A 25,589-nucleotide genomic window follows, 5' to 3' on the forward strand; every position below is an offset into this window, starting at 1 on the left:
TGAACAACTTTTCCGAAGACGGAACTCGCCACAAAGGCATGCTACTCATCACCAATCTGGGAACAAAACGGAACCGGGAGAAGTTGAAAATGTGGAACTAATGTGTTCGCCTGGTTCTCACCATAAGCTGCATGAAATTCCAATCCTACCTTTCTAGGATAGTGTAGGATTCCGATAACGCAAAAATATTGAAATTTGGTTCACTAACTGCTGAGATATAAAAATAGTTGTAGAGCACGAATGTCTTACCTTGATATCAAATGAGGTGAATCAATGTCATTCATCAGTAGTGTAGCTACAAACATTGCCTATTGGTTTTTCCGCCTTTTTGCAGGGTGTCTATGGTGTGCATTCTGCATCAAGCTGGATATTCTGCAAGGTTGATCACGCCAAGATAAATGTCGTAGAGCCAATCGGATGAATCGTAGCTGAATTCGTTCCAGTCTCAAAGTCCAAGTAATATCATTTGGCGTCCAAAGAAGATGCGGTTTCGAGAATCGGTAGTACCCGACCAAGACAGTCTTCTAACGATTGGATCACCAAATAAACGTGCAGATCATCAACATAGATGAACCTGAAGTTTGCACCTAATTTCGAAATGACATCATTGAAGAACAAAACAAGCGGCAAAGAGCTTAAATTACTTCCTCGGGGAACACCCGATGCTTTGCGGAATGTCGACGTTATGCATGAATCAATTTGTACACGAAATTAGGTTCTTTAAGAGTATCATTAGGCAAAATCCAAAATTTTAAAACTTTTGGTCACCGGGAACTATTTTCAAGCTTGAGCTTGACACACAACAAACCAATGCGATATCTGCCGGGGACCAAACAGGCATCTTCAGTGTGTAAGTGTTGGTGATCGTCTATTTTTAGGCAACAATGGCGCCTGCCAAGTCAGGTTGCAGGTCTATGTGGGGAAGGAGAAGGAAGAGATGATTGCAATCGTTTGTATCCACAGCAGACCGAACACACCTCTGCGTCTGCACAAATTCATGCGGATGTCGCAGTGTTTGTGGAATATGGTTAGCAATGGGTTCACACATTAGTACGTTGATGCCAACCGTAAGGTGATAGATTAGTGTATTTATTACTCTGAAGATAATGCAATACAATTCGCTTGATTGCATAACTCGTAGGCGTTATGTGATAGATTGACACTGTGCTGTAAGAGTTGAAAGGGAGGCAAACGGCTTTTTCAACCAGCTACTGTTCTAGCGATGGCTATAAACATGTGAATATACATGAGTTGTATATGGAAGAGGAGGGAGAAAGTATGTTTTTGTTCGGGGCGAACTCTCATTTTATCAATGGAACTGTCATTCTATCCACGCAAATTAAATTTCGTTTGTTCATCTAACATCAAACTAAAGGAATTGGAATGCAAAAAAATCACATTATACTCAAAAAAAAAAAAAAAACAGGCGCGGGACGAAACAAGCTTGTTGGATGGTCCCAGACAAGTGAGCTTGGTTAGTAGAATGTTGTAATCGATTCTGTCAAAGGCCGCTTTCAGATCAACCTGAGCGTTTTAGCAATTAAGCAGGATGACGGTGAACAATTTTGTGGCGACAGATCTTCGAGAGAGAGAGAGAGAGAGAGAGCATAATTAAGCTGTGCTCAAACAGACTTTTTCCTGCCCTGATAACGATAAAGATAAACTGTTAGCATACACAGAAAAAAATATGTAATTAAAATTCAGCGAGAAGTCATGCACATAAAGGGAATGCTAGAGTTAGTGCACTTTTACATGAGATATATTGTAAAATTACATTACCATCGTGTAAATTTCCGCCAACCATCGCGTAAACCATCATGGACTCCAACCGATTACGTGACTATTAGCGGAAATTTACACGATTGTAACGTAATTTTCCATGATATCTCATTTAAATATTCACTAACTCTAGCATTCCCTTATGTGCATGATTTCTCGCTGAATTTTACATGAATATTTTTTTCTGTGTAAACAGTCAGATGATTTGTTTTCAATTTACCTAATCGTGCATTTTTGTAAGTTCCATAGGCATCCCAGAGATGGCGGGGTTTCAGGACCGTTCCAAGAGATTCAGGGGCTCTTAGGATGTCCTAGGAATGTCCCAGGCGTGTTCTTTGAAGTTTAATGGGCATCCCATGAGGTTTCCACTGGGTTTAATGGGGTCCCAGGGTTTTCAGGAGCACTCTGGTGGTATTTGGGGGGTTTCAGCAATTTCAGGTGGCCCCAAAGGCGCTCTAGAGACGTTCTGTGGGGATTTCTGGGAGTCCCCAGGGCGTTTCAAGGGTGTTTCTAGGGATTTCAGGGGAGTTTCATGCACTGAAAAAATATGCAATTAAAATTCAGCGAGAAATCATGCACATAAAGGGAATGCTAGAGTTAGTGCACTTTTACATGAAATATAATGTAAAATTACATTACCATCTTGTAAATTTCCGCCAACCATCGCGTAAACCATCATGGACTCCAATCGGTTACGTGACTATTAGCGGAAATTTTCACGACTGTAACGTAATTTTACATGATATCTAATGTAAATATGCACTAACACTAGCATTCCCTTAATGTGCATGATTTCTCGCTGAATTTTACATGAATATTTTTTCTGTGCACAGAAAAAATATTCATGTAAAATTCAGCGAGAAATCATGCACATAAAGGGAATGCTAGAGTTAGTGCATATTTACATGAGATATCATGTAAAATTACGTTACGATCGTGTAAATTTCCGCTAACCATTGTGTAAACCATCATGGACTCCAACCGGTTACGCGACTATTAGCGGAAATTTACAGGATCGTAACGTAATTTTACATGATATCTCATGTAAATATGCACTAACTCTAGCATTCCCTTTATGTGCATGATTTCTCGCTGAATTTTACATGAATATTTTTTTCTGTGTGTGGTGCATGGTGAAGTTTCAGTCTAACGAGCGCTCCAGGGGTGTTCCAGGGAGTCTCAGGTGGTTTCAGGGGCGTTTGTGGGTTTTTTTAGTCGCAGGGGGTTTCCAAGGGTGTTTCGAGGGATTTTATAGGATTTCGAAAGCGCTGCGTTTATTTACATGAGTTTTAAGGGACGTTCCAAAGCTGTTATAGAGGTTTTAGAGAATTTTAGGGAGATTCAAGGGGTAACAGGAGCGCTCCTTGGGGCTTCAGGTAGTTTTAGAGGAGTAGTGATATTCCAAGGAAATCTATTTCAAGAGGTCGATAGGCAAGAAGTCTAAGGATCGAATAGGCAAAAAGTCGAAACGACAAAATATACAGCAATGTAATTTGCAAAAGCAGCCCTTCAATTAAAGAAAGTAATGTTGTTGGTTGAAGGCATGAATTTGTATTAAATATTTGTGAGCCAAGTACAATGATGCACCATGTCCACGGAAAACCTTATCCACAAGGCTAACAGGAGATCCCTTGAAGCTTCTTTTCTTCGGCATTCCAGGGAGTTTCTGGGGCATTCCAGGGCTGTTTTCAAGACCTAAAAGGACTTCCGAGGCGTTCCATGAGGATTCAGGTTGTTTCAGTGGCTTTACATGGGTTTCAAGGATTTTCAGGGGCACTCCAGGGCTTTTCTAGAGACCTTAAGGACGTTTCAGGGGGTTGCAGCAGCGTTCTCTCCGGAACCCTCCTGAGAACCTTTATTGCACTTTCAAACTCCTCCCTTAGAAGCTCAAAGGAACCCGACGAACCCCTCCGAAACCATTTTGAAACTCCCATAGGACTTGAGCTTGATTGACAACCTGTAGATGCTACTCCAGTATCGTCAGGTCAGTGAGTACACAAGGAAAAAATATATATCTGCTTGGGACTAGCAGGCATCTGCAGTGTGTGAGTTTTGGTGATTTTCTACACTACAAAAAACCATCATGTGACATCACATTGTTTGTTTCCACGCAGTAGCTTAGCCATCGCAGATTGACAGTGGGTCTTGTAATCGGTAGAACCGAACAGACACACAAGTCATACAAAAGTAAAATATTGGCACAGATTCGTCCACTGATCCGAGAGGCTGTTTTCAATCCGTTTCTGGTTCTAGCGAGAGCTATGATCGAACATATGAATGTATATCAGTTTAATATGTCGAGAGGAGAGAGAAAGTATATAGAAAGATACAACGTGGGAGGAAAGGGACGGACCAGGGATTGAACCTAGGACCTTCTGCATCTGCATCACTGGATATTTTCCCACTGTCATGGAATTATGCACGTAAAAACAAATGAAAACAAAAATGTCGGTACTAGTTGAAAAATTCTCTTGGTCTGCGATGCACACGACATAAACGAAACTAATATGGCTTCATTATTTTAACTGTCTCAACCACCTGCTGAAAAACAAAGGCACCGAAATCACTACTTCGACATAACTAGCTCAGAAGCACCTGGCGGTAAAAGTACTATGATTCTTTGTAGCACCGAATAGGTACCAACGCTCTCTACTGAAGCAGTTAATCAAATTACTACACCATGCACCGTTCCGTAGACAAATGAAACTGTCCCACTGCTTACTTTTTATGAAATCCATAGCGTTCCGCTCACTTCACTTTCCACTGCATCATGCTCACTCCGCACAAGTTCAGTTGCACCACCGAAGCTCCTTGTTGCAAATTCGCACTTTTACCAGCTGTCACCGGTTTCCACGGATGCCGCTAATTAATCCACTTCCGGGGAACAATTTTTCACTTAAGTAACTAACTCTTTACACTCCTGGGCCCCACATCCGCATTGTCGACCACAATTCCCCAAGGTCGTAGCCGTATTAATTTCCGACGTCTTATTCTAGTAGTTTTCGTTTACGCTCCGATGGGTGGTTTTCCTCACTAATCACATTAAGACGAGCGCAGTGGCGGTGCTGCAGCTCGGAGGGTTTAAAGGCAGTGCACTGTAGTTCTAAATGATGATTTAACAGGTGAAAAATGGCTCATGTAGTCGAAGGGATAAATGCGCGGGTAATCAGCGACACCATGCTGAGGGTGACGGATACGATTCCCGGTTGGTCCTATAACTTTTTGTTATGGAAATTTCTTAAGTAATTATGTAAGGAATTAAACATTTATTTGGGAATTTTTTCAGCAAATCCTTTGGAAATTTTGGAAACTTCTAATATTACTTTAGGAACTTCTTCGGTAATTCCTTTGGAAATTGATTGAACAATTTTCTTAGAGATTTCCTTCGGGAATTTCTTTGAAAATCATCTCTGGCAGTTCTTTAAAAATTCTGTCACTGCAATTCCTTTTGGAATTCTTTCTAAATTTTCTTCGGAAAATTCTTTGAGAATTTCTTCGAAATTTGTTTGTGAATGTTTGTGAAAAATTTTATAGAATATATTTTGGAAATTTATTTTGAGATTGGATTCGGCCAATTTCTTGAAAAAGTCTTACTATTTTCATCAGGAATTCCTCTGGTAGTTCTTATATGAATTCTTTTGGCAACTACTTTGAAAGCTCTAAGGTAATTTTGATGGATTTTTTTTCCGGCAACTTCTTTGGGAATATATCAGGATTTTTTTCGTGTATTTCATAGGATTTTCTTTAAGCAAGTCCAGTTGAGAATTTCTGAATTTCCAGTTCAGCAATTTTCGGAAGCAATAAATTTAAATATAATTGAATCATAAAGAATTACAAAAGTAATAACGATAAAATTTCCTGAGAAATTTGCAAAATAACTGAAAAAGAAATTGCTAAAATAATTACGGAGGAATAGCCATTGAAATATAGAAAAAAAAAAATACAAAGGAATTGTTGATTGCATTCCCAAGAAACGTAACTAGCTGAATATCAGTTCCTCAAGCTGGTCGATGTTCTCTAAGTAATTGCTAAAAATTGCCTACTTTTAGGCGTTTTTTGGCACAGAAGATTTATTGTAATTATTAAATCACTGCAAAGTGTTAGTTTGTAGAAATTTAGACGTATAATTTTAAATCTAGGAACACGAGATCAGCTTGACAGGGTATTCAAATCATAGAAGTGAATATAAAGAAGATAATAAGACCAGCAAATCCCTGTTCCAATCTAATTCATGATTTCGATAATATGGAGTAATATTTTTCACCCAAGTATTCAAAGTTCCTTAAAAAACTCGTACAAGGTGATATTGTGTTCCTTGAGTTGAAATTATACGTCTAAGTTTTTACAAACTAACACTTTGTAGTGATTTAATAATTAAAATCAATCTTCTATACCATAAAACGCCTAAGAATAGGCAATTACCGATGAAACTTGGACCACCTTGTGGACGGAACAGCACAATTGTGCTGGTCCCACTTTGACCACCCAGAAATCTTGTGCTTTTCAACAAAGCACCACTTTTTCTTCGCCGTTTTGCAGAACTACTCTTTTTCTATCTGTTGAAACCGTTTCTCAGCAGTCCCGTACTAAAACTCTGGGTTTGTAGGGATCAGCTTTAGCTGTAAGATATTTATTTTTAGGGATTTTTCAATTTATAATTACAAATATACTTACAATTTATCAGTTTCTTTTCTTGTAAACTTCCTTTAGGTATTAAGCTCAAATTGTAGGTTAAGTAGGAATTTCTAATAATCTAAGAACAAATGTTCGGTAAATATAGAATAAATTCATTTATAAAGAAACTACTCACTTTCAGTGAAAAATACAAATTCTAAATTTATCCTGGTGTTTTCTTCACTGTATTTTGAGCGACAACTTGACTATTTGCACAGATACGATGTTTACGATCTATTCTGTTCATAAAACTGTTGGTCATCCTTTATCTCCCCTTCCTCATCATTCTTGACATTGACGTTGAGTTCGACTTCTCTCCGTTTGACACATGTACCGACACTGCAGAAATTACTGATCGTCATGCGCCGAGGGGTACTCGTCGTCACATCCCCCCGCCCGTAAACCATTATAGTCCATATCCGGTTTGCTTCCAGAAACGACGTCGAGTAACGCCAACTTCACCGCTGGCCTTCTCAAAATTCCATTCGCAGTCTTCACCCAGGCCTGCCGCACTCTGCCGTCTTTTCCTTTAGCAACCTTGTCAACTCTCCCTCTTATCCACTGGTTCCGAAATGCACCATCCACAACTAGGACTAGATCTCCTTCAGCCAACTCTTTTACTTCTTCGAACCATTTCGACCTTCTAGATATTACCGGCAAATATTCTTTGATCCATCTTCTCCATATTCCATCCTACAAGTGCTGCACAAACTTCCATCCGTTCAGCAGCGTTGCTTGGTAGTCCGTTGGTAGTACAGTCTGTTGCTTCACTCCAGTTGAACTCCCCAACAGGAAGTGATTCGGCGTTAGAAACTCCTGTGCGTCCGATTCCAGCGGAATATACGTCAGTGGCCGCGAATTTATCATTACTTCCGCTTCGATGACAACCGTCTCCAAAATTTCGTCGTCTGGTCGTCGCTGCGCTTCAAGAATACCGCCTAAAGCCACCTTCACTGAGCGGACCATACGCTCCCACACTCCTCCCATGTGAGGAGCTCCTGGTGGGTTGAACGACCACCGAGTTGTGGTGTTGGTGAACGTTGACGCCAAATGTTGATTCAAATCATCCATTTCCTGCTTCAGCTGATTGCTCGCACCGACGAAGTTCGTGCCATTATCACTGAAGATCTCTGACGGTGCTCCTCGTCGTGACACGAACCTTCTAACCGCCATTACACAGGACTCCTTCGACAGGCTGTGTACAACCTCGAGATGCACAGCTCGTATTGTCAAACAGGTGAATAGAGACACCCACCGCTTAACAACGCTTCGTCCAACTTTCACCAGCACCGGACCGAAGAAGTCAACTCCAACAAAGGTAAACGGCCTTATATAAGGAGTAACTCGCACTTTGGGCAGCGGCGCCATAGGGGGCGGGCGAGCAGCCGCTCGACGTATCTTACATGGTAGACAATCTTGCGATACCTTGAACACAACTGATCGTAGTTTCTGGATCTCGTAGAGTTGCCGCATCTCGTTGACGATCGTCTCACGGTTGCAATGGCGATACCGACGGTGGAAATAGTCAACCAGAAGTTACGTGATTGGATTTTGCCGAGGTAAATTTACCGGGTACTTGATGTGAGAAGGGATCCAGTCAGCATAACCAAGACGGCTCCTTGCCCGTATTACGCCAGTTTCATCCATGAACGGCAATAGCTTGTGTAACGTGCTTGATTTTGGTAATGTGACATGAACTGCTTCGGGTTTTCCCTTTGACTTATGCAGCATTTGAGATTCCAACGTAAAGCACTCCATTTGTGCTTGAATCCACAGCGATTTCTCGGCGCTACGCAACTCCTCTTGCGTCAATAACCCTATCAATCGTGCCTCGTTTTGTCTAGATCGTTGGATGTTCTGAACGAATCTATGCACGTAAGCCATTGAACGGTGCAGCTTTTCCCACTTACTGAATCTATTTACGTCTACTAGCGCTGGCTCCATTGCTTCATCATGAACGTTCAACGCCACTAGTTCCTCCTGCGTGGGTTCGATCAGTTCACTACCACCTGGCCAATTGTCCTCGGATTGTCGAAGAAATTCCGGTCCTTGAAACCACCGATTTCCGGAGCGAACAGCCGGTCCGTTTCCCCACTTCGTTGCGTCGTCAGCTACATTCTCTTTCGTTGGCACCTTCCTCCATTCGTCGACATCCGTCATCGATAGAATTTCACCGATCCTAAATCCAACGTATTGGTGATACCGCCGCTGATCTGATCGTATCCAGGCAAGAACTGTATTTGAGTCAGTCCATAATACGCGCTTCGTTGCCTTGAGTGCGTGCATGGTGATCACATTATTGAGCAGACGGGTTCCAAGGACGGCAGCTTGCAATTCGAGTCTTGGAATCGTCAACACCTTCAACGGAGCTACTTTGGATTTTGCCATTACAAGGCTAACCGCCGGACCTTCTGGTGTTTCAACTCGGAAATACACTGCACATGCATAGGCTGATTGGCTCGCATCAACGAATACATGGATCTGCAACTTGCAATAACTCTCTTCTGTGGCGCCTTCGAAGTAGCAACGTGGGATTCGAAGAGTGCTCAATTCCGAAATCAGCTCGATCCACTTCTTCCACTGCAACCAACTCTTTCCATCGATCAGATCATCCCAGCCGATTCCTGTTGCCCAGATATCCTGCATCAAGATGCGCCCGTGGATCACGAAAAACGATATGAGTCCCATCGGGTCGAAGAAACTCATTACGGTGCGTAAGACTTCTCGTTTCGTAGGAACGTGTGACTCTTCAAGAACGTGTCGCAGATTATCACGGAGGCAAACAGTGAATGTGAAGGTGTCGCTACTTGGAATCCACTTCATTCCTAGGACGGATTCAATCCGATCATCCTTTTCCACGCTGATGCTTTTTTCCGCCTCCTGCGATTCATCTCCAACCCGTGCTGCTATCGTTGCATCGTTTGACAAGAAATTCCGGAGCTCGAATCCCCCTTCAGCGTGTATACTCTTCACTTGACGACCAATCTCTACCGCTTCCTCGATGGTTCCGAAGCTATCGAGGTAATCGTTCACATAATGACGGCGCACGATGGCTTCAGCTGCCCGTGGATACAATGCACAGTGTTCGAAATCGATGATTTTACGATCAAAATTAAAAAACTTTTTTTGGGTTGGTTCTAGAGGTTTGGCGTGTTCTACAAAGTTTTTCTGCATGTAAAAAGGCGTCTTTTGATAAAATTTAATAAATGATTAATCCCTCTAGAAGTGAGATAAAAAAAATATTTTTTCGAAATATTTTTTTAGAGGCTTGACGTCTTCGGCAAAGTTGTAGCCCATAATAAGAGAACAAAAATCGTAGAACATGTCAAAGCTCCATCTCTTACGGTTTTCAAGATATGGAGCGTTTTATGCGAAGTACCCCTAATACAAGTTTTTTTCAGTGTAGCTTCAACAGATAAAATTCTACAGTTTTGTGACCTTCTACAAACTTGTTCAGGACGTCGAATTACACATTTCTTCCGAAGATGTCAAGTCATTATATCTAAAAACAAAAAAGTTATAGGCATAGTTATCATATTTTAAGGTGTACTTTCACCTTAAGTAACTATTTCCGGCGCAAAATGGCGCAGATGGCTCAGTCAGTAGTTGAAAGATTAGACTTTTTATTATCACTTGGGGGTGGAAACCCTCATGGGCAATAGTGGGAAAGGTGGTTTAAATACATGACAAAAACTAATTATTTTGCCAAGCAAAATAAATAGAAAAATAATAATTAAGAAGCCCACAGTAATTTTTACTGCACCGTGTTACTTCCGGCAATATTTTACAACGTTTTTGCAAAAACCAGTGAGTTTTTATCACTTAAAATTAAAACATCAGAACAAAATATTGTTCCCGAGAGTTATACCTAATGCTAGTTCTAAATAAAAGTATTGAATTTCTTCAAAATAACACTGTTGACGCCGTTGTGGATGGTCGAGCTCTGGGCCGGGGGAACAGGTCATAATGGTCATTCTCGATGTAATAACTAAGTGATCTTTCACTGAATGCTCCAACACACTAGAGTACTTATAGTTCAACTTTATTGTTCTATTGGCTCTACCCCATTTGGCATAATGCCATTTGGCATAACGCCGTTTGGCATAATGCCATTTGGCATAAAAGCCATTTGGCATAACGGCCATTTGGCATAATGGCCATTTGGCATAACAAATATTATGCACATTCTTACCAAGAAGGCTGTTCTTTGTGTTATGCCAAACGGCATTATGCCAAATAGCCATTATGCCAAATAACCATTATGCCAAATGGCATTATGCCAAACGGCGTTATGCCAAATGGCATTATGCCAAATGGGGTAGAGCCGTTCTATTTACATATATACACATGATATTTACGAGCGCGCGCGGGCGGCTCTGGCTGAGCCGCAGGACCGTAATAGTCGGCGGTCAACTAACGTAATGACGATTCGGACCTAGCTGTTGGTTGCTGCTAACGAGATGAACCATACGAACCGATACACAGGTGATTGTTTACGAATCACCGTGGAATCGGGCCGGACTACAAAGTAGTCGCTGTGGAGCTATACAATCAGCCGAAGTAGAGTATTAGCCGAAGTAAGATCAGCTGTGTGTGATACTGGAGATCACTTAAACGTAGGTACCCGATAACTACCGTGGATAAATTATTGTATGCTGCACTATGGGTGCGAACTGTGCGGACGAGTGGACAAAATGCAAAACTTTGTTCACGTTAGGCGTGAACAAACACTGTTCGACAAAAAAAACTTTTGCCGTGATCAGAGACCCTATAAGTAGGGCATAAAAGCGCATGAAAAATGTAGAAAAATGCCATTTTCAAATCTGTTGGGGCACCCCTAGAAACTTTTTGAGATGAGTTTGAATTTTATTCAATTTTGAAGGTTTGACACGAGTTTTAGAAATCATCATAAACACTTTTGAAATACAATATCTTTGAAATGCAATTTTATGCACCGCTAAAACTTTCACAGATCTGAGAAGTAACTTTGATAAATAACTAGTCAAAATTTCAGCCTATTACGACATTCCATTTCATTGATACATATCCGGGAAAAATCAACAATGACTTACATAATACAAATCCTTGAAGTTTTCTCTTAATTCAATTACAAAAAGCAGGCCCCTACCCTTATCTATGCATACCAAAACATGTATTTTACTTTAATTTGACTTCGAAATTCTACACTTATGATCTAAATAATTGAATTTAAATTTTCGAGAAGAAAATTCGGTCGGTTTTTCAAATTACTAACGTGGGAAGCTTGAGTAAAAATTAAAAAAAAATCTAAAACATTTGTATTTTGCGATCAGTACAAAAAAGAAACGTTTCCAGTGTTTTCGTGGGTTGTCTACATTCACTTAGTGTTTCGAAGAACCTCCTAGTCATACCAAGGTGGTAGAATTGATAACTTTAATGAATTAAACAAACATATTTAAATATTTACAATGAATTGAAGCTGGCATTGCGCATTGTTCAAAACAATGCAACCCTAAAAAAATGCAAGCCAAAAATGAGAAAATTCCCCATTTACTATCAGTAATCGTACAACCACTGTTGTTTTCATCACATTTAGTTAGTTTCGCAATAAAGAATGTGTATGTTGGGGCATTGCCATTGAAGACACTTTTATGAAATTAATTGAATTTGTCATGTAGTAAAATATTTCTAATCGTAATTTCAAGCTCAATAATGTCCTCTACGACTATAAAATTCCTTTATAAGTTCCAGCGGCATAGGGTCTGGGACCATTTGGGCAGGAGCACTTATTTTGGGTACTTGTGACTATAACTCAGTTAATTTAGAACCGATTGACTTGATCAGATACGCACAGTATCTATAGCTATGAGCAACAACTCAAGTCAATCGGTTTGGAATTGACTGAATTATAGCAGCAAGTGCCCAAACTAGGAGCTCCTTCCCAAATGGCCCCAGGCCCTATTTGTGATAATTTAGTGTTAAATACCATCTATCCAGAGGCACTAAGGCTAATTTATATATGATGATGATGAATAATTTATTAACTTAAGTCCAAATTTGTTCCAATGAAGACGTCGTTGGAATTTGAATATATTTTCCGCATCGTATTTAAATTTTTTAGAACATGGAACTTCTTGATATTCACCAGGTCAAGCAATCTGGAACGGTTACTTAGGTACACACCAAATCATTGAAAAGCATTCTCATCCATATGCGATATATGGATATTTAAATTTGGGCAAGATTTGAAATTCGATCAAAACAAAATACTTCCTTCAATTAAGTGGACGTAGTGTATTTTGCCTGAATTGTGATCCTAATCCATCGCAATCAAAATCGCAGTTAATTGGTATTTAAACATGATTATGAAAGTAATTGATGTAAAATGTTACAATGAACTTTGTTCATTTTCATAAGCGACAAACAAGTTTTTGAAAACTGTAATTAGAACATCAAATTTATTTGAAAAAGCTTTTCCTTATAACACCCATGCTGACCTCAATGAATGGATCTAACTTTCTTTCTGTGGACCCTTGTAAACTAATCCTAAAATTTGTCGTATAGCTTTCCAGAATCATACGTAGTTAAACCAGATGTTTGAAATGCAATTTTCATCTTCTTCAGTCAGAGACTTCAAAGACTGAAAAATACATTAATACCAGAAAACGGATGTCACATCTAGTGACCTAGTGGAAAACTTGTAAAGAAACGTTTTCTCCGACTGAGCGGAAATCCATCAAATATTCCGAGGCCTTCGAATTATCCGAAAGACTGACGCTGCACGGCATTAACCCATAGAAGTTTTTTTTAATGGATATGAATATGGGCGTGCTTTATGGGATTAGATTTAAAAAAAACCTAAAAGATTTTCACTATATAAGCCAGAGTTAAGCCTTTGCGCATATGTATCAATGAAACGGATTGTCGTAATAGATTGAAATTTTGACTAGTTATTTATCAAAGTTGCTTCTCAGATCTGTGAAAAACTGCATTTCAAAGATATTGTATTTCAAAAGTGTTTATGATGATTTCTAAAGCTCGTATCGAACCTTCAAAAATGAATAAAAATCAAACTCATCTCAAAAAGTTTCTAGGGGTGCCCCAACAGATTTGAAAATGGCATTTTTCTACATTTTCCATGCGCTTTTATGCCCTACTAATGGGGTCTCTGATCACGGCAAAAGTTTTTTTTTTGTCGTACAGTGTAATGACAACATATCTATGCCCAAATGAATGACAACCTACTCGATAGTCATGAAACTGAATGGCTACGGTGGTTAGAATATCAAATGCGTTTTGATAAATACCTTCGCAGTTCTTATAAAGGTAGTTGTAATTTTACATTCTTCAATACATATTTTGACGATTTCCTGGTGAAAATAAAGTTAATCTTTTATATCAAATGATCAATTTGATATAAAGTTTTATTTTCAACCCGATTTTTGTGAAAAGTACTGTTAAAAATATGAAAAGTACTTCAATTAGCTCATGATGCAGACGATGGGACGTAACATGTAATTGGTTAACGTCAAGAGATTAAAAATAATGTTTGAAATTAAAAAAAAACTATCGCGTTATTTCTCGGCACCCCCTGTATTTTATTGATTTATATCTGATATATTTCTATTGCTTCCCAGTTGTAAGCCAAACTCGTGGATTACCGAAAAAGCTGTTAATCTGCTATCGGACGAATCAAAACTTCTCCTGATGTTTTCCGATACTGATTCTGTAGTTGAAAAGTCAAACAACAAATATAAATATAAATACATGAAAAAATAACAAAAAAATCTACTATGTGTTTTGATGCACATCTTGAACTGTTTGATATTTCCTTCTTCCTATTTGGCGTCGTCCACAAATTACGTAACGCTCTAGGGGGAGGGGGGGGGAGTACGGTCGAGCGTTACGCCCCATACAAAAATTTAAGGGTTTTCATACAAAAAAGCGTTACGGAGGGGGGAGGGGGGGTTGAAAAAAGTCGATTTCAGCGTTACGTAATAAATGGATGCTGCCTTTCTAGCGCTACTTTACTTGAATATTGCCCCAAAAAAATGCAAACAGGTAATTTTAAAGTAACTTTATCAGAAATTGTCTGACCATCTGATAGCAAACAATATGAATTCAAAATCATGAATAAAATAATCTGTTTGGTAAAAACAATGCTCAAAAACGACACGGATGCAACTTTGGTGTAAAGTGTCGCTAATTTAAGTAAATAAATAAATAAATCATGCTCAAAAATGTTCTAAAATATTGCTGGAAATAACGCAATGCAGTAAAAGTTACTGTGGGCTCCTAAATGATTAATTTTTATTTATTTTTCTTGTATTACAGGCAAAATAATTCGTTTTTGTCATGTATTTAAACCACCTTTCCCACTATTGCCCACGAGGGTTTCCACCCCCAAGTGATAATAAAAAGTCTAATCTTTCAACTACTGACTGAGCTATCTGCGCCATTTTGCGCTGGAAATAGTTACTTATGGTGAAAGTACACCTTAAAATATGATAAATTTACCTATAACTTCTTTGTTTTAAGATATAATGACTTGACAACTTCGAAAGAAATGTGTAATTCGACGTCCTGAACAAGATTGTAGAAGGTCACAAAACTGTAGGATTTTATCTGTTGAAGCTACATTGAAAAAACTTGTTTTAGGGGTACTTTGCACAAAACGATCCATATCTCGAAAACCGTAAGAGGTGGAACTTTGACATGTTCTACGATTTTTGTTATCTTATTATGGGCTACAACTTTGCCGAAGACGTCAAACCTCTAAAAAAATATTTCGAAAAAATAATTTTTTTATCTTACTTCTAGGGGGATTAATCATTTATTACATTTTATCAAAAGACGCCTATTAACATGCAGAAAAACTTTGTAGAACACGTCAAACCTCTAGAACCAACCTAAAAAAAGTTATTTAATTTTGATCGTAAAATCATCGATTTCGAACACTGTGCAATGCTTCGAAATCTTTGGCGTTCAGATTTTTTATAAACTGGGCACTACTTGGTGAACAGGCAGCCCCAAAGATGGCTACGTCCATTACGTAGGTAACTGGCTCTTGATGTGGCTGCTCCCTGAACAGCAATCTCTGGAATTGTCGATCTTCAGGTCGTGTGAAGAATCGATGAAACATTTCCTTGATGTCTCCGGTCAAAACGTATCGAAACACGCGAAAGTTTCCTATTACTGCCGGAAGAGATGCTAAGAAGTCTGGCCCTTTCAGCAAAGCAGTGTTCAGGGACACTCCATCGACTGTTGCTGCCGCGTCCCAGATCATCCTCAATTTGTTCGGCTTCTTCGGGTTCACAACTATTCCCAGTGGTAGGTACCAGCACTGATCGAGGCTGGTAGTGCTCAGTTCCTCGTGGGTGGCCTTGTGTGCGTATTGTTTCGCCTCGTAATCTCGAATTTGCTCTCTAACGCGTTCGTACAACACCGTATCCTTCTTCAGCCGCCTTTCCAAAGAGCACAATCGTCGATACGCCATGTTGTAACTGCTTGGAAACCGAGTATTGTCCGCCTTCCACAGCAGTCCAGTTTCGAAGGCTCCGCCGACTCTTCTGGTGGTTGTTTCAAGCAGCATTTTTGATCTCTTGTCCTCCTCCGATTCCAGAAGAGTAGTGGGATGCGTTACACCAGTGTTGTCCAGCGTAATGTAGTCACGAACCAGTTGGTTGAGCTCCTATTCCTGATTGGTCCATCCTCCAAAGTGAAGCCCACATACGACCGTTGACGCTGACGTTATTGCGCATCCGTAGATGCTCCACCCGATGCGGCACTTGGCGGCTATCGGTTCTACCCATCTTCCTTCTCTGATTTTTAACGGTACGGTGAGCTTCAAATTGTCAAGACCAATCAAGAGTTTTGGAGATACCTTCTCGTAGCTTTGAATGGGTAGACCACGTAGATGGGGGTATCGATCACACATTTCTTCGTAGCTCACTGTTTGCGATGGGAGCAGTAATCCACCAACTGTCCGAGCGTTGCTCAGTTGATACTGTTTCGTTGATCCTCTGCCTGAAATCTCAGCGTTGATCCGCCGCGATTTGGGCTCACTACGCTTGATGTTCCCGGTCCACTGCAAGTTCAACGGTTCCGTTGGTCCAGTGATTCCCAGTTGATCCGCTACGGTATCCTCCAACAGCGTAATTTTTGATCCTTCGTCCACAAAGGCGTAGATGTTCACTTCACAGCCCTTCCCGTATAGCGTCACGGGTATAATCCGGAACAATGGCCCTCCGCTCGCTGCCGACTCGTTCGCATGACTCGTAGACACCGCCGCATGAACTGCTACTGGAGAATGTAACAGCGAATGATGTTTCAGCCGGCAATCGTTGATTCCACATTCCTTCGCAGTCTTGCACGGCCACTTCCCGTGGAAATTCAAACACGATCGACAAAGACCACTCTGCTGTACGGCCTTCAATCTTCCGCTTATATCCATCGACTTGAACCGGCTGCATTCCGCCACCCGCTGTCCTTCCGCTTTACAAATGGCACAAGGTTTTCTCGGATTACGGGAACCCGCAGCGTTAACCGGTACGTTCTCTGACGACACGGCGGTTTCTGTGTGCGTCTGTACGAAAGCCCGATCCTTGGTCTTTTGCTTATGTTTTTCGTTGATTGAGAAATCATCCGCCACGTCATAGGCTAGCTCTACTAAAGTTGACATGAACTGCCCAAACGTATCCAAATCCACGTTGAACTGCATACTTTTGTACGCCGACCACTTGAGTCTGTAATCAACAGGCAATTTTCCCACCAGATCGTGCAGAAGGGCCGGATTAGCCAGATGTGCCTGCTGTCCCGCGTTCTTCAGATGTTGCACCAAATTGTCCACAACCAATCCAAATTCGATGACCGCTTCCAGATCGTGGATTTTCAGAGAAGGTAATCGACGAACTCGCTCCGTCATCGAGCGAATTAATGTCTCCGGACGACCGTATCGCATCTCTAGCGTTCGAATTACATGCGGAACACTAGCCGGACACAACAGCCTGCTGCGTACCGCTTCGAGAGCTGAACCTTTCAAACAACGTTGCAGTCGTATCAGGTTTTCGTCGTCGGAAAACCCACAAGTAGAAGTTGACCGCCGAAAATTGCTGATCCATATGGGCCATTCTTCAGGATTTCCGGAAAATATTGGCAAATCCTTCCCCATGACTTGCCTAGCTGCCAGCTGCCTACCTGTTGGACCTTCCAAGAAGTAGCCGTCATTACAGCTCGCTTGAGTGTTTGACTCATTACTTCTCGGTACTGGTTGCTGTCTTCTACCGCTGATATCCGGTCTGATTGGCCCCGTTGCCACTTCGTCGTTGCACAATCTTCGCAATCCCGCATCTGGTTCCTCCGCGGAACGCGCTGGGTTGTCGTGTTGTCTGGTACCACCGATACTGCTCGTCAGCACTTCGTTCGTGTTTCCCGCACCGCGTCCGAAATTATCACTTTCAGTTTGTTCACGAACTCGCACTCGTTGACGATCTTCCCATACACTGACACGATCGATTCCACCCACCAACAGTTTCAGATTGCGACCGTCTGAATTGACTTGGTCACCAGAAACACCACCCACATTTTGTCTGTCAAACTCATCCACGAAATGTCGATTTTCGTAACCATTCGAGTGAGCTTGCTGGTCTTCGTTTAGCTGGCTAACCAAAGTCTGTACAGGGAGCAGTTTCACGGAGGAGACAATTTTATTTCGCATTGTTAGTGGGGGAATGCCTAAGCTCCTATCGGCCCTAATGTTGGCTGTTTGGCGGTTAGTAGTTTGCTCGAGGGGTACCTGGCTTTGACCACGACTAGGGTCAACTGCTGACGTGAACTCTTTCAGGGGTCCCGCTGTCTGCTGCGTCGACTTCTCCAGCCAATCTTCCACCTTGTCCTTCGAATCGGCATTGGTACCAATTAAACTGCCCCTGCTGCTGCCGTACTCGGACGCCTGCCGAATCAGCTTTGCCTTTTCTTCCTCCGAGCGTCTCCTGATTTCCATCTGTTTCATCCTGAATTCCCGCTCCTCGGATATCTTCTGCTTCAAAGCGGCCTTCGCTTCGGCGATTCGTTTTGCTTCGATCGCCAACTCCTTCTCCCGTAGTTCCTCTTCGAGCTTCCTTTGAAGATCCAGTAGCTCCTTCTCCGCGGCGAGTTCTTCTTCGCGGATCTTCTGCTGGTCTTCTACAGCTTTCAGCTCCAATTCTAACCGCATTCGGGAGCTCGAAGTAACGCTTTGCTCACCGATTCCTTTTTTGGACCTCCGGCTAGTTTTGCTGCCGGCCGATGATTTTGCGCCTGACTTCCTCACCGGGACTGGAAGGTTCTCCAGCGGATTTGCCGTCCCTTTAGGTTTCGCACCTTTACCTTCCATAGTGCAGTTCGTGCATTGCCATTCCCGATCCTTCACACTGGCATCGACTTTGGCGCAAGAGTAGTGATGCCAGTGCTGACACGTGTCACATGCCACCATGTCATCATGTTCGTCGGGTTGGGAGCAAAAGGCACAACTGCGCTGCGGGGCATTGTTCTCCGCCATTGTTCAGGAAATTCCACCACGTTGATAAATTCTAAAGGAATGTTGAAACCGTTTCTCAGCAGTCCCGTACTAAAACTCTGGGTTTGTAGGGATCAGCTTTAGCTGTAAGATATTTATTTTTAGGAATTTTTCAATTTATAATTACAAATATACTTACAATTTATCAGTTTCTTTTCTTGTAAACTTCCTTTAGGTATTAAGCTCAAATTGTAGGTTAAGTAGGAATTTCTAATAATCTAAGAACAAATGTTCGGTAAATATAGAATAAATTCATTTATAAAGAAACTACTCACTTTCAGTGAAAAATACAAATTCTAAATTTATCCTGGTGTTTTCTTCACTGTATTTTGAGCGGACAACTCGACTATTTGCACAGATACGATGTTTACGATCTATTCTGTTCATAAAACTGTTGGTCATCCTTTATCTCCCCTTCCTCATCATTCTTGACATTGACGTTGAGTTCGACTTCTCTCCGTTTGACACATGTACCGACCCTGCAGAAATTACTGATCGTCATGCGCCGAGGGGTACTCGTCGTCACACTATCGATATTTGTTCCTGCATATCTGGATTAAACAAATATTTATAAAAATACGACAGATAATTTTTTTTCAACTTCTAGGGTGATTGTTTACTTTTTGTTTATCTTTTCCAAACAATTCCAATCAAAGCTGAGGCTCAGAAATACAAGTTAGAGTAATAACTCGATCATAAAAATTATTTACATCCCATATTTTCTGGAAAAAACAATTGAAAAAAATGTGTAAAACCAATGCCGAAAAACAGCACGATTGTGCTGATTCGTCACGAAAGGGTTATGAGTGGTTTGTTCCTCTTCCATGAAGCTAAAATGTTTGTTGAGTTCCAATGGAACTGCATAAGAAATTTAAAAAAAACACCATGCCGAAGGAACCCTCAAAGAAATGGCCATATTGCGGTTTAGCAAATACGGAGCCGTGTGTTCTCGAATCCCACCAGAACGCGATTCTTTTTCCACAAATTCATCTCTCATTTTGTCAATTAGCAACATTCTGTGCCTTCTAATTAATTACAAGTTTTCCCGTACATTCCTTCAAGATTTCACTAAAGATTTCTCATTGTGTGAAGAATTAGCCTTAGTTGAAATTCACGAATAAAAAGAAATAAAAAAAAAAATAAAGATTCCTCTAGTAATACCTCCTAAAATTTCTGTAAAAATTCCAACTATTCCCAAAATTCGTTTAGGGATTCCTCTAAAGATGTCTATTGGGCCTTCAGCTATAATTCTTTGAAGAAGGTCAAAAGAGTTCCAGGTGTAATACCATGGTAGTAATCCATGAACTCCTGGATGAGTCTTTATAAAAATCCCTGGAAGAATCATAGGCATTTCTGGAAGTATCCTAGGAAAACTGGCTAGAAGAATTCCGGCAAGAATTCCAGAAGAAGAGAGGGATTCCTGCAGGTATCACAGTAAAAATTTCAATGGAGGAGACCTAGGGGGCATTCCTGAAACATTAGAAGCAGCAGGAATCGCTTATGGAATCCTAAGAGGAGTCCCTGGAGAAGTCCAACAAGAAATATTAGGAGAAATCCCAGATTTTTTAAAGGTTTCCAGAAGGACACAGAAGGCACTTCTGAAAGACTCGATTGTCTTGAATAATTCCAGCAAGTTTTTGAAGGAATTCCTGGAAAAATTCTTAGTAGAATCCGTCGAAGAATTCTGGGAGGTATTACAGTAATAATGACTGGAGGAGTCCTAGGAGGAATTGCTGGAAGAACCACAGCAGGAATAGCTTGAGAAATCCAGCTGCAATTTCTGGATGAAGGCCAACAGGAGTTCCTGTAGGAATCCCATGGGAAATATATGAGTGAATCCGTGGACAAAATATCTTGAGTAAAAAACCTGGAGGAATCACCGGAGAGTTTCTGAAGAAATCACAGGAAAAAATTTCAGAAGGTATTCTTAGAAGGATTCTGGATGTATCACTGTAGAAACATCAGCTGAAATCCTAGAAGAAATTTCTAGAGAAACCCCATCAGGAATGCCGGAATGAATCCAAAGAAAAAATCCTTGGAATACCCAGAGAAGTCCCTGCAAGAACCGGTAGCAGTATTTTGGAAGAATCTATAGAGAAGGCCATGAAGGAATCACAGGAGGATTTCTGAAAGAATCTCAGAAAAGAATTCCAGCCGTAAGGCTAGGATAAATTCGTATAGGAATCACTAGGAAGAATTTCTGAAGGAATTGATGGAAGAATCATATGAGGAGTTGTTTTAGGTATTCTTGGAGGAAGGCTAAAAAGAGTTTCTGCAGGAATTCCATGAAGATTTTCTGGAGAAATCTTTGGAAAAAATCTGTGGAGGAATTCCTAGATGAGTCCTTGGAGAAATCTCTGGTGGAGAAACCAAAGGAATTTCTGCTAGAATTCCAGGAAGATGGCCTGGAAAGGTTTCAGCAAAAACCCCAGGAGAAAGCTCTAGAAGAATCCGTAGCTTAATTTCGGAAGAACCACAGTTAGAATTGGAGGAAGAATAGCAGGAACAACCGCATGAACTGCTCGAGCAGTCACAGTTGGAATATCTGGAGGAATTCTTAGAATTCCGGGAGCTATCATAGATGTAATTTCTTGAAAAATCCTAGATTCAGCAATTCCAGGGGTATCTTAAGAGAAGTTCTTCTAACAAATGCCTGGAGGAATACCTACAGTTCTCCCTGAAGGAATCGGTAGAAGTATACTGGAGGAATTCCTGATGGAATCGCAGGAGGAATTTCTAGAGGAATCTCAGGAAGATTTCCCGAAAGTATTGCAGCAAGTAAGTATAACTGGAGAAATCCCTAGAAGTATTTCTATAGGAGTCCTAATGGGAATTGCTTGAAAAATTCCAGCTGAAATTCATTGAAAAGGTCAATAGAAATTTTTGGGGAAATCCCCTGTGGAATTTCTGAAAGAATCTCTGTAGAAAGTCCTGAATATATCCTTGAAGAAATGTATGGAAGCATCAATGAAGGGATTTTATAGAAAAATCTCAGGGAAATCTTCCTGAAGAATTTCCGGAGAACTTTCCTAGTAGAATTCCAGAAGGTACCACAGTGAGAATTTGTAGAGGAGGAGTGACATTGCTGGAAGAATCGCAGCAGGAGTTGCTTGAGGAATCCTAGCCACAATTCCCGGAGGAAGGTCAATATAAGCGCCTGAAGGAACTCCATGAGAAATTTCTGGAGAAATCTCTGAATGAAATATCTGAAAGAATTCGTGGAAGAATCACCAGAGGAATTTCTAAAAGAATCCCAGGAAGATTGCTTGAATAATTCCACCAGAAATTACTGAATAAAATTCCAATACAAATTTTTAGAGGAATCCCTAGAAAAATTCCGAGAAGAATCATAGTAAGAATTTCCAAAGAAATCCTTGCCGAATTTGCTGGATCAATCTCTGCAGAAATTTCTAGTAAGTTCAACCCCATCAAGACTGCCTGGAGTATTCTAAGTTCATTGAAGCAATATCGGGAGGAATCCATAAAGGAAGCCTAGAGAAATCACTGTATGAATAGATAGAGGTATTTCTGGAGGAATCTATGTAGAAGTCTATTGGTTGTTCTTACCAATATCCAAAAGGCAGCTTATTTATTGCGCTCCATGAATAAAGAACAAATGTTCCATGAAAATGTGCAATGTTACCCATAAATAATTGAAAACGTTCCATACTTTATAAAAAATGTACCGGTAAAACATACAATTTTCTCATTAAAAGTGAAATTTTGCACCAATAAATAATACTGAAATGCTCCATATGAAAATGCAAATGCTCCATAGGAAAATGCAAATGTTCCATAAAAAAATAAATTTGTACCCATAGAAAATTGAATATTGCTCCATAGAAAAACTAAATTGCACCATGAAAAATTGAAATTGCACCATAGAAAATAGATGAATTCTCCATAAGTATTATCAAACTACACCATAGAAAATATGAATTGCTCCATGAAAAATTGAAAATCCTCCATAGATAGCATATTCTCATAATTTGATTCGATAAGGCTGAATTGCTTTACATTGCACTATTTTAGTGGTGCAAATGTTTAAAGTTATGGAGAATTTTCATTTTTTTATGGAGCTAATTGTATTTTATGTGGTGCAGTTTGATAATACTTATGGCGCATTTTCTATTTTCCATGATGCAATTTCAATTTTTTATGGTGCAATTTAATTTTTCTATGGAGCAATATTCAATTTTCTATGGGTACAATTTTATTTTTTATGGAGCATTTGCATTTTTCTATGGAGCATTTGTATTTTATTATAGAGAATTTCAGCATCATTTATTGGAGCAAAATTTCACTTTTAATGAGAAAATTTTATGTTTTACCGGTACATTTTTTATAAAGTATGGAACGTTTTCAATTTTTTATGGGTAACATTGCACATTTTTATGGAACATGTGTTCATTCTTTATGGAGCGCTTTTTGATTTTCTATGGAGCATTTGCAATTTGTTATGGTTGCAATAACCTTTTGCCTATCCAAAACGTACAACAGTTATACATATAAGTAATTCCGGATGTGCTTAAGTTTTGTTTAAATGTACCATTAATAAATATTAAAATTATTGTGCGATGTTTTAAATTTTAGGTGACTGTCAAGGAAAAATTCAAGGGGGTGCCGAATATGTTCTAGAGGGAGCCAGGCACCCCTGGAACCCCCTAGCTACGCCAATGATTAAATGCTCTAAGAAACACGTAATCCTCGAAGGGCTCAAAAAGAAGCTCAATACATATAAAGCTTCTGGTGGAATCCTTGGTGTAATTATTTCTACAGTACCTGAACAATTCACTGTTACAACATGTAAAGTATATCCTAGCCCTAGAGAAATCCCTGAAAAGTCTTGGTGGAAACCTTGGAAAAATTCCAAGTGAATTTTCAGGAGCAATTAATTGAAGTACTCGTTGGAGCAATTAATTCAGTAATCGTTGCAAAAATTTGTTTTATTTTCAATTGATGAAATAATCCTACGTTCACAGAATTCCCAAAAGATTATGTTTCAAGATGTTAAGTTGAAATATTTGACAGTATGTCTCGTGGAATCCAATTTCCATGAATTTCATGTCTTTGTACAGGAATGCTTGCAGAAAACCTTAACTTCGGAGAGATTTACGAAGATTTTCGAAAAAACCACCATCCATCCAGCGGGACACCTGTTTTCTAAGAATTCGTCAGGTACGTTCAGAAATGGTACGCACTTGGTGTCCTGCCAGCTAGATGGACATCCCTTTTGCGTGCGGCCATGTTCCGTATCTTCAAATCACCTGTACCTTGGAGAACGAATGTCATACGGGAAAGGTTAAATTTTCAAAAAAAACACACATTTGAGTGCACATTGATTTAAAAAAAATCAAAGTAGGTAATTGATTCATTTTTGTTTCGAATTGCTTCGTTTTTTTCTTACAATTTCATCAAAATTACACAATCCCTGTTAATTTTACTACATGTTTCCCTCAAGCCAAAACCGAAAAAACGCAGTATCAACTACAACCAAATACATGTTCGTTTCACAATCTGATCATTTGTGTAGTCTTTCTATCACTTTGCTTAAGGCGAAACGGGAAGCATTTCCTCACTTTTTGGTTTTGGATTTTTTATTAAATAATGAAGCAATATTTTCAAAATCGGTTTTCGTACACATGTAGAGTATGGATCAAGGTATCTTCTAATTTGGTTATGTAGTGGAAAATGTTTTTCGTTTTTGCAGAAACCAGTTTTGAATGAAACTTCACAAAAAAATGTTTTTTTGTAAAAATGGAAAACATTTTCCACCTCAAAAAAATTCAGAAGATACCTTGATCCATGCTCTACATGTGCACGAAAACCGATTTTGAAAATATTGCTTCGTAATTTAATAAAAAATCAAAAACCAAAAAAATGAGAAAATGCTTCCAGTTTCGCCTTAAGACTACAAGTCACATAATTCTCTTCTAGCAACATTAGATAAATGTAAATGACTTTAGGGTAGGTTGAATTCGAGTGCTTCTCTCTATGATGAACACTACCCAAATATGATGATTCTGCTCAACATCTCCAGTTAACGTGGCTGATCACCAAATCAGGCTAAACCTTTACGGATACTTACTTTCATATGTTCTGTTAGCGACCCAAGTAACAATGAATGCTGAACAGTGAGAGTATTAGCTGAACAGTGGTTGATTAAAGGTTTCAGTAGCTGAACACAATAAAGTTGGTGTGTTCGACTGTTTTACGAAACTGTATCGTGGTGGCTTGTCAGTCTTTAGGGAGTCCCTGAAGAAGGTCCCAAACGGACCGAAATGTCGGACAAAATAAAATAAATAGTGTTCTTTTTTTCAAGACTGATAAGCCACCACGAAACAGAACACAATAACAGCTGAATATTGGTCTGAAGTATGGCTTGTTTTACCTCTTTTATCAGCAATACATAGATGGCTGAATATCAAGTTAAATAGAATATTCCTAGCCTAGCCTAGTGGTTGAGGCTATGGTTGGCCAATCCGGAGACGGCGGGTTCGATTCTCGTTCCAGTTGGGAAAATTTTCTCGACTCCCTGGGCATAATGTGACATTAGGCCATATGAATAAAACTGAGTAAATGCTCTTTACTTAGATCTCTG

General features: G+C 40.0%; 3 protein-coding genes across 5 annotated transcripts in view; all 3 read right to left on the reverse strand.

Moving 5' to 3' along the window:
• The window catches only part of LOC109432926 (uncharacterized), a 39,021-nt gene that overhangs the window by 10,878 nt on the left and 2,554 nt on the right, over positions 1-25,589 (reverse strand). Inside the window, exon 2 of one of the 2 annotated variants that reach the window (XM_062845153.1) lies at positions 4,502-4,812. In XM_062845153.1, the coding sequence (XP_062701137.1) occupies positions 4,502-4,517 (16 nt within the window). In that variant the 5' untranslated portion in view covers positions 4,518-4,812. Of the gene's footprint in view, positions 1-4,501; positions 4,883-25,589 lie in introns of both variants that reach the window. The other variant, XM_062845152.1, reaches the window with a different exon arrangement.
• LOC134288917 (uncharacterized) lies at positions 7,147-16,024 on the reverse strand. The gene is made up of 3 exons (XM_062854853.1): positions 15,445-16,024; positions 8,023-9,512; positions 7,147-7,941 (listed from the first exon to the last, which is right to left on the reverse strand). The coding sequence occupies exons 1-3, from the start codon at positions 16,022-16,024 to the stop codon at positions 7,147-7,149; spliced, it is 2,865 nt and encodes a 954-aa protein (XP_062710837.1).
• LOC134285456 (uncharacterized) lies at positions 16,118-19,509 on the reverse strand. 2 transcript variants are annotated; one of them, XM_062846200.1, is made up of 3 exons: positions 19,264-19,509; positions 19,128-19,206; positions 16,118-19,072 (listed from the first exon to the last, which is right to left on the reverse strand). In XM_062846200.1, the coding sequence occupies exon 3, from the start codon at positions 18,968-18,970 to the stop codon at positions 16,124-16,126; it is 2,847 nt and encodes a 948-aa protein (XP_062702184.1). In that variant the 5' UTR covers positions 18,971-19,072; positions 19,128-19,206; positions 19,264-19,509; the 3' UTR covers positions 16,118-16,123. The 2 variants fall into 2 exon arrangements, with proteins under 2 accessions (XP_062702184.1, XP_062702191.1); XM_062846207.1 differs by having other exon boundaries at positions 19,128-19,509.

This window comes from Aedes albopictus, chromosome 1 (assembly GCF_035046485.1).
Source record: "Aedes albopictus strain Foshan chromosome 1, AalbF5, whole genome shotgun sequence".
Taxonomy (NCBI): domain Eukaryota; kingdom Metazoa; phylum Arthropoda; class Insecta; order Diptera; family Culicidae; genus Aedes; species Aedes albopictus.

Coding starts and splice junctions, on each gene's coding strand:
- LOC134288917 (XM_062854853.1), bottom strand. CDS start 16,024: ATGCTGCTTGAAACAACCACCAGAAGAGTCGGCGGAGCCTTCGAAACT. Junction 9,513..15,444: donor TGGGGCTGCCTGTTCACCAA/GTAGTGCCCAGT, acceptor ATCCACGGGCAG/CTGAAGCCATCGTGCGCCGT. Junction 7,942..8,022: donor CTTCTCACATCAAGTACCCG/GTAAATTTACCT, acceptor TGCAACCGTGAG/ACGATCGTCAACGAGATGCG.
- LOC134285456 (XM_062846200.1), bottom strand. CDS start 18,970: ATGGCGGAGAACAATGCCCCGCAGCGCAGTTGTGCCTTTTGCTCCCAA.